Source organism: Symphalangus syndactylus, chromosome 14 (assembly GCF_028878055.3).
Source record: "Symphalangus syndactylus isolate Jambi chromosome 14, NHGRI_mSymSyn1-v2.1_pri, whole genome shotgun sequence".
In the NCBI taxonomy this organism is placed as follows: domain Eukaryota; kingdom Metazoa; phylum Chordata; class Mammalia; order Primates; family Hylobatidae; genus Symphalangus; species Symphalangus syndactylus.
This window is the reverse complement of record NC_072436.2, coordinates 51,745,350-51,764,810: the sequence shown is the minus strand read 5'-3', so window position 1 is coordinate 51,764,810 and position 19,461 is coordinate 51,745,350. Positions and strand designations below refer to the sequence as shown.

Here is a 19,461-nt window from a genome sequence, read left to right as displayed (position 1 = left end):
CCTCCCTAAGGCATGGCCCTTCAGACTGTTGCTGAACCAATGCCTCTGCTCTCCTGCACCCTCTCTAACCAGCCCGGCCCTTCACAGCCCCTACCTCTGCATGTCCCTCCTGCTCCATGCTGCCCGGGGTGGTGTTCTAGGCTATGTCTATTCTCATTCCAAAGCTCTCCCCAGCTCTTACCCACACTCTGACTGTAACTATCACCCGTAACCTAGTGATGTTCTCATGCTACCACGTGCCAAGCACCACACACGGCAGTTTATTATACGAATTCAAGCCCACAAAACATGGAGGCTCAGAGGAATTAACTTCTCTAAGACCACAGGGAGATTTAGAGCCGAAATGAGAACTCATGGCAGTGTGATTCTAAAGTCCTCATGGTGAGCAGCTTTACTACACATCCCCCCAAACTAAAGAGCAGCGACGATTCAAACTGCCACCTGGATGCCTCTACTTATATACTTAATAAAACTCTCTCTTCCTGGTGATCTAACAGGATGATCTCATTCATAGCATGGTGAACCTGGAGGCGCCCTGAAGATTCCTCTTCAAGGGAGGAATGAATGCCCCAGCAACCAGCAGAGGCCTCCAAATAAACGTCAGCTCCTCCAAGCCTGCCTCGCTGCAGGGCATGACTCACCAAGGAGCCTCTTATCTGTGGACAGAAGCCTGTGTGTGATGCAAACTCCCTTTGTGAGTGCAGCTCTCCAGACCTACACTCTGATGCCAGCCCACACAAGGTCATTGGCAATTTGTTTAAAAAAAAAAATAGCTGAATTCTTCCTACACACTTTTATGTCTCTTCCTGGGCTCTGCCTACTCTCTCCCTGTGGGATCTTGTTTGGTTACCCTGAGCAACCTCCACTCTCTGATGGCTTCAAGAAATATATGTTCTGTGGTTTATCTGCTTTTTCTTGTTGTTCTTGTTGTTTGGATGGGAATAACATTCTTTTCAGTGTTCTGTATTCTCAGTGCACATGGAACTCATAGCTTATTTTTTCACTTTGCTGACTTTAGATGAATCAAATTTTAATATATTCTAATTTACTAATCCCTCTGTTATGTACTCAGCACCTTGTATAAAAAATATTACCCCATTCCTAATTATAAAGGCAGTCCCCAATATTTCCTCTTAAATGTTTTTATATTTTGTTTTTCACATTTCACATTAGGAATGCAAATGTGTTATTTTTTTATTTAAGGCATAAGGTAAAGTTTTTTTCCCCCCCTCTCATTTGGACCACCCACTAATTTTCTGGGCACCCTTTATTGAGTAGTTTGTCTTTTCTCATACAATTGTCTATAAATTTGGCGTCCATATGTGAGTGGACCTGTTTCGGATCTCTACATTATTGTGTCACTGGTCTACTTACTAAGGCTTGTAAACTTGATATTACAGGAATGTTCTCCTGTTTGTTCAGCCAGATTTGGGCTTGTCGTTTACCTTTCTACATGGATTCTAAAATCAGCTTGAGTAAGTCCATAAAGAAGCTTCCTGGGGATGCTGACGGGAATTACTCTGGATTTGTGGAACTGGATAGATATGGCATCTCTATGGTATTGAGTCTGTGCACCAATGGACATGGCATTTCTCTCCATTGATTCAGAACTTCTTATCTTTCAATAAAATTTCAGAATTTTCTCCATAAAGGTCCTACACATATTTTAAAAAGATCTGTCCCTAGATATTTATGGTGGAAAATTCTGAGTGGCCCTAAAAATGCAGTCTCCTCTTCTTTCTGGGCACATGGGTGGACTATATTTGCCAGGCTCCTCTGCAGCAGGTGTGAACAAGAGGCAGCCCCCTTTCTCCAGAGTCCTTTAAGAGCACGTGCACCTCCTCCATAGCTAGCACTTGGATGCAGTGACCTCATCATGACCATGTAGGGCTGACAAGGCCCTAAGGGATGGGAGGGTCCTGAATCCCCAAATCAGTCCACAGAGGGGAATGACCTGCTGGCTTGCAACACCCTCTCTGGACAAAGACGTGAAACAAGGGGAAGTGAAAACCAAGCGTAGTGTGTTTTTGTAAGACTGAAAATGATTTGGCTGTAGAGATAGAGAAAAAGCTTTGTGCAGGATATAGACATTTTTCTTTTTAAACTTTTTTTATAGAAATGGGGTCTCCCTATGCTGCCTAGGCTGGTCTCCAACTCCTGGGCTCAAGCGATTCTCCCACCTCAGCCTTCCAAAGTGCTGGGATTACGAGCGTGAGCCACCAAGCCCAGCCACAATTTTCCTAGACCTCAAAAGTTGGACTAGATTTGTTTGTATATAAATGGGGATAAAGAAAATTGAAGGCAGAGGGAAGCACAGAGGTGTGGAAGCATGGGCTGTCACAAGAGAAGGGCAAGTAGCATGGCAACGGACTAGCAGGTATGACACTGGAAAGGAAGAGGTGGGCAGTGAGGCTAGAAAGAAGGGATGGGACCGCATTGTGGGCAGCCTTGAACTTGGACTTTGTTATGTAATTGGAGGCACTGGAGGTTTTCAAGCATCAGCCTAAATCATTCTGGAAGAAAAATGACAAACGATGCCCTTCATTAGGACCCTTTGAACCAAATGCTGACAGTTCTTACCCTGCATGCTCAGCAGATAAACACATGCCAAACCGCTTGGTGCCAGTTTCCATGCATCTTCTTATCATAAGCCGATAGCGGGGCTCAAAAACGTGGAGTGGACATGGGACCGTGGGGAAGGCCATGGCACACACAAAGATGGGGACGTCTCTGGTCAGACTGCAGAGCAAGGGGACATGTTATCTCAGATGTATGAGCTGTTAGATCAGAGGGTAGTACTGGCCACCAAAACAGCAAAAGCCAGTCAACCTCAGTTCTCCCCTCTACAAAACAAAACCCTCAGGCTAAGATGGACAAGAAAGCCAACGACCACGGCATGTGAAAATTCTCTGCTGACCCAGGTTTCCTGACAAATCTGTCTTATTTAACTTGAGGAAAGAGAACATGCTGAATTATATTACTTTGCTTGGAAAAGTTATACCTTTTAAGCACTCTAAAAAAATTCTGATAAAAGCAAAAACTACATAGTAGTCAAAGGCAATGAGTTTTAAATAGAAGAGTGGAAGAGTGATAAGATCTCTACTAAAATACAAAACTTTTACCATTTAAAAGATGAAAACTGTCAAGCCTGTTGTGATTTGCAATCCTGGGTATTCTCATTCTCTCTACTTTTTAAAACTGTGCTTAACTTTACTCCACTTTGCAGATATTACATTAAAAATTTTTTGAGGCAAAATATACATATATAATTTACTATTCTTAAGTGTACAGTTCATCAGTAACAAATACATTTATGTTATTTGCCTTTTATTTATTTTTAAATAATTCTTTAATATAGAGATGGGGTCTTGCTATGTTGGCCAGGTTGGTCTTGAACTCCTAAGCTCAGGCAATCCTCCTGCATTGGCCTCCCAAAGTGCTAGGATTACAGGCATGAGCCACTGTGCCCAGCCTTCTTTGCTTTTCAAATCCTGAAAAATTCAGTATCACTTATTTACATACAAAAAGCAACTATAAAATTTTGTTAAAACACTTTAAAAATATCTTATTAAAAAAAGAAAAAAAATTCTTATAACTTCTTGCAATTATGTTTCCAAAAATATTTTGCAATTAACATTCTTTTCCATTTACAGACCGACAGAGTTCTCTGCCATGAAAAGAAATCTGAGGTGAAGCTGAAGTTGACAAAGTTTAATCTGAACTTAAGACCAAGGACACACAACATGAGCACTTACTTTGACAGTTCTGACATTTCTTCATCATAAATTCTCTTCCTATCAGACAATTCATCTGGCAAATATCGAAATATTAATTCTTCGGCCAGAACAGTTATGTTAAAGTTTCTGCTTGCCAATAACTGTAACGAAAACAACAAAAAAATGTCAAATGATACTGTATGTTAATTGACTCTAAAAGACAAAGCTTCCAAGTAGAAAGGTGAACAAGGAGGTGGTCGGTGGGATCTCTGAGCAGGTAACAAGGAACAGGGATGGAGAGGGAGGCAGGCCAGCCTGTATCAAGAGCAGGGGCAGCCCCTCCACTGGGAGAAAAGGTCAGGAGGAGGCGTTCACCTGGACGAAGGATGAGGCAACTCAATCTTGACAGCATCTACATTTTCAACCAAGTGCCATGATGTTGGTGAGAGGGGAGGAAATGAAGTAGGGCATGTTGAGAGAGGAGAGACTTTTGCAATGATCAGCTTGGAGAGTGAAGAACTGGAACTACTAGAGAAAGAATGTAAGAATGATTACTCACGTTTTGAGTCTAAGACTTAAAATTATTCATTTAAACTGACAGCAATCTTCCCAACGTTGTGTTTTTTTCTAGCTTTGTTGTGTTACTTAGGATGCATGCAAAAGGCAAAGGTTGACTTTTTTTGGATTGAGAAAGAGAATGAGGGACCATGGATTAAAGCAGGATGTGAAGGGAAGGTAGGAGACTGAACAAGAAAGTGCTGGGATCGGTGGGTGGAAGGGCCACAATGTGGCTAAACTACTATTCTGTGTGTGTGTGCGCGTGTGTGTGTGCACACAGAGTAGTAGTCCAGTAGGTTGCACCGTTTTATTGCAGGCATGTATACTAGCATATAGCAGCTCTTTTCACTGACGTTCTGATGCACATCAGGGACTGCTGCAGGTGCTTTGTTAGTCCTGAAAACAGTATAATACTATAGTTGTTCTCTCCACTGCGCTCATAAAGCTGTGATTCAGGAAGGGTAAGGGGTCAGTGCTAAGTCACCATGGCATAGCAAGGACCCCAGGCCTGGCGGGCTTCAGGGCTCTGCTCTTTCTTTGGGGGCCTGCTGCATTTCTGGGCTTGGGATGGCTCCACGTATTTCCAACACACCATGGCTGGGTGAGTCCTTCGCATACTGCCAGGTTTCCTTGTGGTTGGTGTGAAACAAACTAAATGTATTGCTGTGACTGACTGAGAACCAGGAGTTCAAACTTTGGAAACGCCTGTTTGAGAACCACCATCGCAGGGTAACTGGTAGAGAAACACGCTATCATCTCATTCACAAAACTGCTTCATAATTGTCATTATTAATGACACAGGTATTTAATAAATGGTTTATGATGTCCTTTTATTGAAGAGTAATACAATAAAACGTGCTCTACTTGGCATGATGCTAACCAAGGGTTCTGTAGATCCATATATAATTGATGATTCAGGTCCCTGGTAGTGCATGCAAAGTTGTCTATGCGAATGATGTGACTACTGCATTGAAGAAAGACAAAACTATAATTTTGGATTTTATTTCACTTTATGGTATTCTAATTTCTGGAACATTAGTAATCCACGTATAGTTTGCATGTAATCATTCATTCATTCATTCAACAAAGACTTCTAGAGTCTCTGGTGCATGTGCTGGTCCCTGGAAATACAGGGAAAACAGGTCACAGGAAGTCTCAGTACTTAAGCAGCTTCTATTCTTTTTTTTTTTTTCTTTTTGAGACAGAGTCTCGCACTGTCACCCAGGCTGGAGTGCAGTGGCGCGATCTCGGCTCACTGCAAGCTCCGCCTCCTGGGTTCACGCCATTCTCCTGCCTCAGCCTCCCAAATAGCTGGGACTACAGGAGCCCCCCGCCACGCCCGGCTAATTTTGTTTTTGTATTTTTTTTTTAGTAGAGACGGGGTTTCACCGTGTTAGCCAGGATGGTCTCGATCTCCTGACCTTGTGACCCACCCGCCTCAGCCTCCCAAAGTGCTGGGATTACAGGTGTGAGCCACCACACCCAGCCAAGCAGCTTCTATTCTAGTGCCGACCTCCAGCTATCACTTCTTCATTCAGCCCCCTACAAGGCAGCATTGAAACGGAAGTGAGTAAGGTCTGTGTTGTAAACAGGGCTCACACATACATGCATTTTATTCTTGTAAGAACAGACGAGCCTGTTCTGGCCCAGGCAGTCACCAAAACAAGAGGCAGTGGGTCTGATGTATCTACTAGCAAGAAGAGAGAGCAAATGCCCAGAGGAAAACTGCACAGGCGCCACCAAGGAAACAGCTCTGCAGACTCAGAACATAGCCACCACTGTGACACACAGTGCACAGCACAATAATTGATGTTCATGAGAACTTTGAAGAATTTAAAAAGATTCAGTATGCATGCAATTTAATAAAGCAAGTATGTACATACAATGTTTTAGAAAATGGTTTCAATTGTAACTAGTTATTTTAATGTTTTGGCAGTAAATTTTAAATGTTATAATTATTTAAAACTTCACTTAAGTATAATATCTCCTCTTATCACATCAGATTTAAAAAATAAATTTTACTGTACATTTGTAAAAAGAAAAAAACTTTATCCTACTTAAAATCCATTCAATAAGTTTAATCTCTGGAAAGTAATTAAGGCAAATATTATCAGTCTCATTTAATGAATGCAGAACAAAGGAAGACACTCCCCACCCCCTTAAGATGTTATATGTATGACTTGCTCCATAGAAAGTTCATGGCACTAATGGGACCACAGCCCAATACAGCTGATACGGATTCACTATTTCAGAAATTGATCAGAAGGTCTTTGGCTTTTGAATATTCTTCATTGTATTTACCACACCTAACGTAAATGGATTTAATGGTTTATATTGGGGCTAAATACCATTAAATAGCTTCCCCATGGAACCCAAATTTTACTGGTTTTGATTTCAGACCAAAGACAATAAAAACTGACAACTGTAAAAGCCCTAAAGGGACTCATCAGTGGTCAGAAATGATCAAGTCTTCAATCCTACGAAAAACTCTCAAGATGAAAAAGAGAATTCCAGGAGCACATTAAGTTCACCATGACAATGTCTCAACCATTTACAATGAACGTAATGTAAGGGTTCATAATGTTAGGTATTTTCAATCTATCTCAACTAAAATTTCTACCTAAAAATGTCCTTAACATTTAGCAATTTCTGTATGTAAACCTTCCTTGTGTATTTCTTGATTCATCAAAGAGATGAGAAAAGACTTATCTTTGATTGGAGAAATCTCACTTTCTTTAACAACTGGGTGGGGGAAGCAACGCGAGACAGGGAATAAGCGTCCACCAAGGGATGAGAGGAGGAGCTGTCCGTCATTTCCTAAAATGTACTTACTTCCGAAAGTTTGTCTTTGCACAAAGGACAGTGTGGGGCGTGGTCAAGGCAGCGCTCAAGGCACTTTAGGCAAAATGTGTGTCCACAGGGTGTAGTGACAGGTTCAAACAGCAATCTGGAAGAAAATATCTGTTTTCAGCCAGAAATGTCCAGGACAGACTTTCAAATCATGGACTGGTTTTTGAAGGATTCCTTATGCAACCCCCTTTCTGTTCTAGAAATCACTTCCATGCACTTTCATTTTATATCTTATTAAATCTTTAGAAAATAAATCAATTATTACTGAGCTCTCCATAGTTTCCCTGATAATAAAAAGCCCATTACACTTTGGTATACATTTCAGAAAGGCTGAAGTTTTAAAAGAGTTGCATGGATTCTGTACCATCCTACCTCATGCAGAGGGCACACTCAAAGTCAGTTACATCAAGCGAGAGCCCCTGACTTTCTTCTGTCTCAGAGTTTGGGCTCCTTTGAGGTGAGAGATCTGAATGTGAAAAAATTTAAAACGCTGTAATTAACACCTAAGCACCTGAACCACAGCATGCAAGAAATGTATTTTCTCTGGACCAAACATGTTGTATCAATGTAACAAATCACACTGGGCAGAAATAGTTCCTGCCCAGTTAATAGCATATAGCAATAATTTATCTGGATAGTAAGCATGAATAAAATTTTAAATTATAGCTAAATTTTCTCTGCTATTTTTGACTATGAAGTCTTTGCAGTATAAAACATCTAAAATGCTCTATAATCTTAGAACTGATATAATCATTTCATTACTAACATTAAACAGTGTAAAATTTAAAAAAATATATTGAATGCCAACTAACATTCTATCACTTTGGAGTCACAGAACTGCCTGATGAAAACAGCTCACTGACCTTTCTTAGGAATTTTTCCAGGGGCGTTCAGGTCAGGTGCATCCTCCACGTCATCTGGAAACTGTCTCTTTAAGCCAGCGCTGGGTGCTGTTGGAAGGATGCTTTCTAACGCCTTTTTATCCTCTTCAAAGTGTAGACCCAGTATAAAATACAAAACTGAAGAATTGGTATTTCCAAGCACATCAGATTTCTCAGATGAATTCTGGTTAAGTGGGAAAAAAAGGAATCCTGAGTATTAAAGAAATCATAACATAAGAGAAAAAGAATGCAGTAGCCTGTACTAGAAATCTTTGGGAAAAAAAGGGGGGGCATACACTCTTCCTTCATAATTGGTTTCATCTATTAATTTCTAAGATGAGCTTTTTTCTTTTCACAGTAAAATACAGGATAATTTCTTCCTGAGCCAGGGCAAGTGAAAAGTTATCTTCATATGCAATCTGTCTGTCTATCTGTCTGTCTACACACACACACACACACACACACACACACACACACACATAAAATCATGTATCATATTGAAATCATCCCTTTGCTTTCTTTTCTTTTTTTGTATTATACTTTAAGTTCTAGGGTACATGTGTACAACGTGCAGGTTTGTTACATATGTACACATGTGCCATGTTGGTGTGCTGCCCCCGTTAACTTGTCCCTTTGCTTTATTTTCTCCAAACCAAAATAACTTCAAGTCTCCTGCCGTTTGGGGTGATTTGGTGGTGTTCTAAAGCTTCTTTCAATCTTTAATCATTTTCATTACTTCCATAGACTTCATGTAAAAGTTCCAACTCCCAGGTTGAGGAGCTACAACTGGTCTTGAGAAATATGTCTAACTAACATAATGCCATAATGTGTGAATAATCCGTAAACTGTTTAAAATGAAGCAATTACGCAAAGCTTAATCAAGAGAATCCTGACAAACACATGCACGTCATACCTCCGAGCTCCCTGCATCACCTTCTTCCAGCAGAGCCTGGGCATTCATGTGGCTGTGACCCTGAGCCTTCAATCTGCTTTGGATGGAAGATGTTAAATTTTCATGCACATTTTCTGTAGCTGAAAACAGCACTTCACACATTACCTATAAAATTGCCAAGAAAAGAAAAAATATATATTTTAAAACACTTTTGTAAAAATATAGTATGTCTTATAGATTCAGAGGAAACTAAGAGGCCAAATAAGCCTAAAATGTGGAAAAGAATAATTTTAACTGCCAACCTTTTAAAATCCAAACATTTTTGAAACCAGAGTCAATGTTTTAAGTTATTTCAGCTTCCAATCCCTTTCCATCTTACACTTTCCAATGACAAAGTGATAGCAATACCACTTCCTTCTACCTGGTCCTTACACACTACATAAAATCTCCCCTAAAAGCCACACAGATAAGACACAAAGGGAGTGTAAAGGTTGCTGGGGGCCTTGATTTAAATCTAAGCTGTGATCACCCACAGGGCTGAGGTCACTATATAGAACTGCTTTATTTATGAGAACCAGAAGAGCCACCTCACAGAGAACTTTAAAGGAAGAGAGAGGGAAAGGCCATAATTGTGGTTCAAGAACCAGGGAGTGGCATTGGTGGGGGCAGGGGAAGGGGGGACAGCAATGGCCAGTTAGGCATTCTAGCTGACACCCAATGCTGGCAGACACTCAAATGGTCCTATCAAACCTCATGGCTTCAGCTACATCCAAGGCTTGAGGAAAGCAGACAGGAGTGACTGAAACCTAAACAAAGACTCCTCCCACTCTCCACTGTTCCTCATGGTTCAAGGTGAGTGCGCTAGAATCCATGGCCCTGTAGCAATGCGCGCCACCACCCTCAGCAGGGACATCAATGTCCTCAGCCCCAGCTCTGAGTAGCCTCAGCAGAGCTGCTGGAGATGGAGCCACATTCCATGTGAGCAGGCTGACATTGTTTTCGGTACCATCTGTGATACAAGATATCTATCAGCCATAGAATGTCCAGGGGAAAACACCATGTCTGAAAAAGCTCCAGGTAGACAACAACCCAGAAGACCTAAACCCTGGTCCAGGAACCTTGGTGAATGTGCTTCATCTCTTTGACCTCGGGCTGACTTTCTCAGAAAAGTGTTATGAGAATCAGTTGAGATATGTTTTAAGATTCTTTGGAAGTTTCCATATAGGACAAAGCAGGCAGGGATAGCTGAATAGCAGGCTAAAGATGCAATATTATTTTGACAAGTTGAAATGATGGCCAAAAACCAATGAGTGACACTGGTCAATTGAACAACTGTCAGGACAACTGAACAGGACTAAAGCCAATCAATTGCACAAGAGAAGATAAAAAACAACATTGCTCTAAAGTTCTTATTTTTTAAAAAGATGAACTAGGTATTTAAAAATAAACATGCCCCTAATGTGAATACAAGTGAAGGTAAAATTTCACCAACTGTGGCTGTCAAATGTAGATGCTAAAATATAGGGTACATTAGAATGCATCCAGAAGAGGAAATCTTAAAAATGCCACTCTGTGAGAAAAGAATATTTGGCCTACAGGGTGACATTAAGGCAAAGATAATAGCTGTTCTCAAACATCTAATGTGGTTTGAATTGTAGAAGGAAGAACTGATTCATTTTCTGTTGCTCCAGAAAATAGAACTAGACAGGTAGGTAAAAATTACAGGGTAAATACATGGTAGAAGCTGACAATAAACAGTGTTAAAACAGGGAGGCACAAACATAAAAACATATGGATTTTCATTACATAAAATTTCATTTCAAAACATAAAAATGCTGGTCATTGGAATGCTAAGTAAATATCAGGTAACTATCCTATAAGCTTTTTAACAGGACAGATTTCCACATTCAGCATGACTGGATGATGGGTAAAAGAGCAGGTATTTCTGTACTATGCTGGTGAAGCTTTCCTGAAAATTACAGGTCACCCTATAGAGCTGAATTGATACATTTTACATATATCATAATGTCTTTCATAAAGCTTCTACACAAACTATAATAACCTTGTCTAACTTGTGTCTTTATGTCAACAGAATCAAGGCATGTTTACGCTGTCTCATGAAACACTCTGCTTTACCCAGGGACAAAATATAATGTTTACCTAGAAGTTATCCAATGTATGAACCTTATAATTATTGCCGTGTGCTTTTTATCGCATCATCATGAATGTTCAGAATTATACTTCTTGTTTATTTCACACGCAAGGGTTACTCAGCATGGACATGAAGGCTATAAATAAGACCTGAAAGAGAAAGTCCTTTAACAGAACTCATACCTTCTGTGCTTCTTTCTTCACAGAGTTACATTCAGGATTTAGAGCAAGGCAGTAGAGAAATTCCTTTAACACTTCCTTACTTCTTCCCAATCCAGAAAGAGCCTGAGCTTTTACTTGATGTCCCTAGATTCACCAAAGACAAAGTGTATATTTTTAAAACCCAGCATGATTATATACTTGAATACAAATTTCCCTGAACAAATTTATTAGAACAATTTGTTTAAATTTCACATTACGTAGAATAAACAAAACCCACCAAAGGATGACTCTATCGCTACTGTCTTTCTCTACCCTGGAAACTTAGCAAACTTCAATAGCTCATAAATACAATCTACAGTCAGAACACAGGAGCACATACCTGAAATGTTCTGCACAAAGGAGTTCTAAGGGACGTGCTAAGAGAAAACTGGCTATCCACTTTAAATTCATTCAGCAATTACAGGTCATTACCATCTTCCTACCTTCCAGGAGTTTACAGTCTCATGAGCTAGGACAGACATGACTAAAAACAATTACAATACAAATCATAATATACTAAGTGCCACAATAAAAGTAAACAAAATACAATATGAATCAGTAATTTCCCATGGCATTTTCTTCTCATCTTATGAACACAGTATTTTCTCAGATCTGTAAAAATACTATTTTTGTTTCTTTTTTTACTGGTTTACATATAGTAGACTTTCTCTTAGCACTTGGAATATGTTGTTCCAATGTCAACCAGCTTCCACAGTTTCAGATGAGATGACAACCACAAATATTATTTCCCTGTATGTCATTTTTCTCATTCTCATTTCATGTCATTTTTCTTTACTGCTTTCAAGACTTTCTTTTTATCTTTGGCTTACAGCCTAGCCATTTGATTATGATTTGAGTTTATCATTGCTTATAACTTGAGTTAATAACCTCAGATCTGAAATTAATGTTTCCCACTAAATTTGGAAACTTTTTACCCATATTTCTTCTTTTTTTTTCTTGCCAAACATCTTCTGTCTTCTTCTGGGATTCCAATTGCACATATATTGTACCACTTCATATTGTCCCACAAGTTTCCAAGATTCTTTTCGTTTTTCTTTAATCTTTTTTCTGTTTTTTTTTGCATTGAATAATTTCTCTTTCTATAGATAGATCTTCAATTTCACTGAATATTTTGCCATGTATAATGTGTTATTAAGCCTGCCTAGAAATTTTAAATTTCAGCATTGATAATTTTTATCTCTAGAATTTCCTTTTTTTTTTTTTTTCTTTTTTAGAAACAGGGTCTCATTCTGTTGCCCAGGCTAGAACACAATGGCATGATCACATCTCACTGTGACCCTTAACTCCTGGGTTCAAGCAATCTGCCTCAGCCTCCTGAGTAGCTCAGACTACAGGCACATGCCACCCTGCCTGGCTAATTTTTAAATTTTTTGTAGAGATGGGGTCTTGCGATGTTTCCCAGGCTGGTCTTGAACTCCTGGCGTCAAGTGATCGTCCTGCCTCAGCCTCCCAAAGCATTGGGCATACATGCATGAACCATGACACCCAGCCAGAATTTCCATTTTTTATAGCTTCCATCTCCCTGTTGAGATTGCTCTTAAGTCAAAGGTACCATATTCTCCTTCAATTCTTTGCATGCAATTTAACTCTTTGAACTTACGCATAATAGCTTCTTCAAAGTCTCTTTGGGGGAAATATAATATGTGGGCCCACTCAGAGACAATTTTCATTGACTGTTTTTTTTTGTTTGTTTGTTTGTTTTTGAGACAGAGTCTTGCTCGCTCGTCCAGGCTGGAGTGCAGTGGTACAATCACGGCTCATTGGAACCCCTGCCTCCCAGGTTCAAGTGATTCTCCTGTCTCAGCCTTCTGAGTAGCTGGGACTACAGGCGCCTGCCACCATGCCTGGCTAATTTTTTTTTTTTCAGTTGAGATGGGGTTTCACCATATTGGCCAGGCTAGTCTCAAACTCCTGACCTTGTGATCTGCCCACGTTGGCATCCCAAAGTGCTGGGATTATAGGCGTGAGCCACCACACCCAGTCTCCACAGCTCCTTTTTAAGCCTTGTGGTTCTCCCTGATGCCTACGAAATTTGGAAATAAGCCAGGATTTGGCCAGAGCTGGGAATCATCCATTCTGGGATTTCTCTGCTTTTAGGGATTCCCCTAATTTCCAGCTGTTCTGTTAGAACTCTGAACTCCTGATACTCTTAGGTGGTGATGCTGAGTGTTTGTCCCAGTAATTTTTTTTTTTTTTTTTTTTTTTTTTTTGCAGGTGCAGCTATGGAGATAGATAGAACTCAGGGACCAAAAGACAAAACAAAAAACAAACAAACAAAAAACCCACACATAATTCTTTTCCTTTTCATATGCAGGTTTTTTAGAAACTCTCCTCTAGCTTCTGTTTTTGGATGCTTTATAGTGTCTTTATTTTTTTTAATCCAGTTTTTGTAACTGTTTTCCCCTCTGGATTCACATGACCACTTCACTCTTTCACTGTTACCAGAAGTAAACCACTACCCCTGTTACTGTCGTTTTAATTATTTCTGTATAAAAATTCTCCAGAACATTGGCAGCCACTAATGGGTAAATGTGAAGGTCTATTTTCAGGTCCTATCTTACTGCACTTCTCTCTCCATTGTTTGAAATACCATGACTGTGCTGATGGTGCCGAGGTTCCATCTCTAGCACCAACATCTCTCCTCATGTTTGCTAACTGTCTATTCATCATATCGCTTACCTTGCAGCTCTCTGGAAGAGCAGCCATTTCAAAAGACATGACGAGTATTTTAGACAGCAAATCATCAGTTTCATCCCTGAGCTCCCTGAAGTCTCAAATACACTTCAGATAATCAGTGATTCATCTATGGGACTTTACATTGATAATAAATGTTAAGTTTTACTAATTTTCTTATCCTCCTTTCACAAAAGCGGAATCACAAAAGACTCCACTTTTGTGGAGCCTGAATCTTCCACAAATTAGAAAGTCTGTTTAAGGAAAAGTATAAAATTGTTATTATTATTATTTTTTGAGATGGAGTCTCGCTCTGTTGCCCAGGCTGGAGTGAAGTGGCGCCATCTCAGCTCACTGCAACCTCCACCTCCCAGGTTCAAGTGATCCTCCTGCCTCAGCCTCCAGAGTAGCTGGGATTATAGCTGTGCACCACCACGCCTGGCTAATTTTTTCTCGGCTATTTTGTGTGTGTGTGTGTATTTTTAGTAGAGGCTGGGTTTCACCATGTTGGCCAGGCTGGTCTTGAACTCCTGACCTCAAGTGATCCTTCTGCCTCAGCCTCCCAAAGTGCTGAGATTACAGGTGTAAGCCACCGCACCTGGTCAGGAAAAGTACAAAATTAGGAATACAAAGTTGCTAGGGCCCCTTTCAGGCCTTATAAACGTCCCCAACTTTCATGTTTCAGTAGTGTCTAAATTTGCTTCAATTATCAAAAGTTCTGAGAAAATAATACCGTCTTATATGCACAAAGAACTTCACGTAAAGTTTCAAGTTTTTCATACATGTGCACAGAATCTCAATCAAGATTTGCATTTTTGATACCACAGTGTATCAATAAATATTTATTAACTGAATTAACTGGCTTTTAAGTAATTTTAAGTCTTACAAGTTCACTGTTTGGGTAAGATCAAACTAATCATGTGCCTATATTTATTTCTGCAAATGGACAAATATTTTGCTGGCAATGGATTATCTCCAGTTGCTCCAAAAGCTTTGAATCATTAGCCATGATGAATATTAGCCATGCCTGGATGCTTGAAAGGGCAGTTTTGCTTGAATAAGACACACTGCTATAACCCACCTCCCCCCACTTTGAGTGCTTCTCGAAGCACTCAAAGCACTCCCACTCAAAGCACTCCCCACTTTGAGTGCTTCTCAAAGTACTTGGTTCTAAAACAGCTTCCATCTCAGCTTGATCACACTCGGCCACCTTTGTCTTCCCCTCAGTGAACTTACTTCCCATCCCCTTACCTTAACTTCCAATAGCACTTCTTCCCCAATCCTAAGTTATAATAATAAACTTAGAATATATCTTTTACTATCTTAAACTTCCTTTTTTTTTTTTTTGAGATGGAGTCTCACTCTGTTGCCCAGGCTGGAGTGCAGTGGTGCGATCTCGGTTTACTGCAAGCTCCAGCTCCTGGGTTGACACCTTTCTCCTGCCTCCGCCTCCCGAGTAACTGGTACTGCAGGTGCCCGCCACCACGCCCGGCTAATTTTTTGTATTTTTAGTAGACACGGGGTTTCACCATGTTAGCCTGGATGGTCTCGATCTCCTGACCTCGTGATCCGCCCGTCTCGGCCTACCAAAGTGCTGGGATTACAGGCGTGAGCCACCGCGCCCGGCTTAAACTTACTTATTAAACTACGTTTTGGCTGAAGCTGCTCTTCACTGGGCATCTGTCAAGAATTGAGGTCCATAGATTTGCAGTAAACCCTGCAGATATGACCACCGTCTCATACCATCTCAAACACTAAATATTCATTTGCTGCCTCCCTTGAAAAGTTATAATTAGCCACGTACCTCTGTAGGAATTAAGTCTATCTTTTGTCAGAGACACACTGTCAAGTTTTTAGCTCAAAGAATACTACGGAGAGGAATCTAGCTTCAGAGGGCAATGCAGAGCTGCTGTCAGTCAGAAATAATAGTTATAATTCATAATAACTAAGGCTTGATCATTACTGATAGAAATTAACTCAGAAGAAGAGTAGCAGTGGAGAGGAACTGGGGAGACGTCAGTCAAAAGATACAGAATTTCAGTTAAACAGGAGAAATAAGTTCAAGAGATCTATTACAATACCATATGTTGACTATGGTTAATAACAATGTATTGTATTCTTGAAAACTGCTAAGAGAATAGATTTTAAGTGTTCTCACCACAAAAATGGTATGTGAGGTAATGCATATGTTAATTAACTTGATTTTGCCATTTCTCATTGTATACATGTTTCAAATCAACATATTGCACCTGATAAATTATATAAATTTTTGTTTGTCAATTAAAAACATAATTTTAAAGAAGAATGGATGAAGGCATAGGAGAAAGGGCATTTGAAATTGGAGTCTAAACTTTTTTTTTAGGGAAGCAAACAAGCAACAAAATAGATTTCCGAGCTTAGTCCAACAAACATCTGCTTCCATCCTTGGGCTTATCCCTAGGTTGAACTTGACACTCAGGCTAACCTGAAAGCAGTTGTTTTAAAAGATAGGAGGGAGGCCGGGCCCAGTGGTTCATGCCTGTAATCCCAGCACTTTGGGAGGCCAAGGCAGCAGATCACAAGGTCAGGAGATCAAGACCATCCCGGCTAACACAATGAAACCCTGTCTCTACTAAAAAATACAAAAAATTAGCCAGGCGTGGTGGCACGTACCTGTAGTCCCAGCTACACGGGAGGCTGAGGCAGGAGAATTGCCTAGCCTAGGGGGCAGAGCGACACTCCATCTCAAAAAAAAAAAAAAAAAAAAAAAAAATAGATGGGAGGGAAAAGGGCAGGCTTCCCGGTGCTTGTCTACTAACCTGGCTTAATGTCTCTTTAATGCTTCTAAAACAAAGTTGATATAAAGTAATATAGCAGAAAAATATTTTTAATTATTAACTAGCTAAAAGAGCATGCTATAGCTGTTAATTTCATCACAAGTTCTTTAAAACTTTAAAATTCAAAGATTCATGAAAAAGCTTTTATTCTTTGGCTTCTTAAACTTCTTTAAGTACAACTCAAGCTATCATTGTTAGATCCACAAAGTTCGTTTTTTGTCATGAGAGAAAGAAATATTGAACCTTTCCAATCAAAACACAGAGACTAAAATTAGTGTAAATGTACACAAAATGTTAACTCTTTCACCAATAGCATTGATTTGTTCATATGCATATTAGGACCCAACAGCTAACCATGATCATTATGTAATCTTCCTATTTACATTGTAATTTTAAATATTGTTTCTTCACTTACAACTTTATAAAATTTGATGATTTTATTTATATATTTTTTCAATGTAGAGAGCATATTATTCAGCTAAATATCTATTAAGTGTAATCAAAATTAGTGTTTCTCAGCTAAATCCAGTTGGAGATTTGGTCTTTTAAATTAGATTGCTTTAGTATGAGGTGGATTGCTAAATGTAGGCTACAGTAATTTGAGGGAAACATACTTTGTCTATAGGTACCTGATCACAATAATCTTACTTTTATTTTTAAGAAAATCGTATAAACTTCACATTGATTATCTCCAAAGCTAACAAGTACAAATACCTTAATCAAGAGAGGTTCATTCTGACAAGCTACACTGGCATCTTGGAGAGCTTGCTCATAGTTCTTCATGGTCAAATATAACTCTGCCCGCAGCAGCAATAATGAATTATCATCAGGAGCTGAAAGACAGGAGGAATACAAATCAATAAAAATGACTGCATTTAAAAACAAGTAATCTTAATGTCATTACATATATTAAAGTGTATATATACATATGTATAAAGTATAAATACAATACGATACAAAATAAGCATAAAAACAAAATAAGAAAGAAAGTTCCTCCCTCCAATCATATTTAGAGTTTAGTTATTTGATAAGTATATTTTAGACAGCTCCTCTCAGGAAAACAGGAAGAAGATTAACAAGACTTGAAAAAGCACCAAGAAAAACAGACTGCCACTGAGTATTCCTACACACACATGAGCTACATCATCTCCAATAATAAATTCAGCAACTGCTGAATCCTCTTACTGCTATAACTATTTTTAAAAGAGATTTAAAATAATTTTTATGAAAGTATACAAGGAAATTCATGTTTAAGAAACAGAAAAGTAAAACATAATTTTTTTTCTTTTTTTTTCAGACATCGAGTCTCGCTCTGTCGCCCAGGCTGAAGTGCAATGGCATGATCTTGGCTCACTGCAACCTCTGCCTCTTGGGTTCAAGCAATTCTCCTGCCTCAGCCTCCCCAGTAGCTGGGGATTACAGGTATGTGCCACCACGCCTGGCTAATTTTTGTATCTTTAGTAGAGATGGGGTTTCACCATGTTGGCCAGGCTGGTCTCAAACTCCTGACCTCAGGTGATCCACCCGCCTCGGCCTCCTAAAGTGCTGGGATTACACATGTGAGCCACCATGCCTGGCCCCTAATTTGTTTTTCTACACAACTTGGTAGATGTTGATTTGTCCCCATAATTGTACCTAGAGTATATTCTCTTAAGGGGAGAAAGGAAAAAAAAAAACTTCTTTCTCTGCATTCCTCAACAGCAGAGGTCCTGATAACGACTCACATGCTGCCACAGACTTAAGTCCAGCTATACAGAAGCCAAGACTGGCTCTCTCTTTGAACTGACTTGCAGTCTATGAAGTTTTGACTTGGCAGGGTCCCATGGAAAATGCAGGAAGCCAGACCTCAGAAAGGCAGAACCATCACAGCCATTTTCCATACTGTGGGGCCTGGCTCACTCTACCTTTGCCCACCTACGAACCTTGTAGGAGGGCTACAGCTATGCATTTTAGTTCAACCACAAATTCCTGAGCTCCTAAGATGTGTTCTCATCCCTCTACCTAATGTATGTTTTCAGTTTCCTCCAAAACCTTGACCTTGATTCTTTTCAAACTACCCACCTGGTGCTTTCCAATGCTACCAGCCTCCTTTTAGTTTATGTAGGTAACTGAGCAAGCATGCACCAAAGAACTTACGCATAAAGATATTACATCAAGACATGGTGAAAAGTAGCTACTTATAAATGTGTCATCACCACATACATGTAATATAGAGAAGGTATAACAAGAAAAAAGTAGAAGGGGAAAGAAACAGCCAGAGTTAAACAATACAATTTGAATTATTAAGAGAGACATTGCTGGGTATGCATAACTGGCTAGAGCAGGTGACAGAAACTTTTTTTCTGTAACAGGCCAGATAGTAACTATTTTAGGCTTTGCAGGCAAAGAGGCAAACTGAAGGATATTATATAGATACTTGTTTAACAAGAAGGAAAGCAAATTTTGACAGATTTCTTATTGATGCAACTTAAAATATGGTAACAATAATTAAAGCACTTTTTTGTAATACAGATAAACTAATGAGAAGAATGGAATTCTTGTTTGGGGAATAACATTTTTCTTAAGTTTCCAAGTTAGTGTTTCCTATCATCAAAACAACTGAAAATATTCGTCTGTTAATTATGATCTAACATGAGATTTTATGTATTTCATCTTTGAAAATGCACACAGTAACTGTGAAATGCTGGCATCAATTCATATGA

At 39.5% G+C, this 19,461-nt stretch overlaps 1 protein-coding gene across 2 annotated transcripts in view; it reads right to left on the bottom strand.

Moving 5' to 3' along the window:
* Nucleotides 1-19,461, bottom strand: part of LONRF2 (LON peptidase N-terminal domain and ring finger 2) — a 48,785-nt gene that overhangs the window by 18,223 nt on the left and 11,101 nt on the right. For both annotated transcript variants that reach the window (XM_055243816.2, XM_055243817.2), the window contains exons 2-9: nt 17,474-17,592; nt 11,232-11,354; nt 8,919-9,062; nt 7,988-8,189; nt 7,497-7,590; nt 7,107-7,221; nt 3,756-3,877; nt 2,581-2,739 (exon numbers count right to left, since the gene is read on the bottom strand). In XM_055243816.2, coding sequence (XP_055099791.1) covers nt 2,581-2,739; nt 3,756-3,877; nt 7,107-7,221; nt 7,497-7,590; nt 7,988-8,189; nt 8,919-9,062; nt 11,232-11,354; nt 17,474-17,592 — 1,078 coding nt within the window. The remainder of the gene's footprint in view (nt 1-2,580; nt 2,740-3,755; nt 3,878-7,106; nt 7,222-7,496; nt 7,591-7,987; nt 8,190-8,918; nt 9,063-11,231; nt 11,355-17,473; nt 17,593-19,461) is intronic.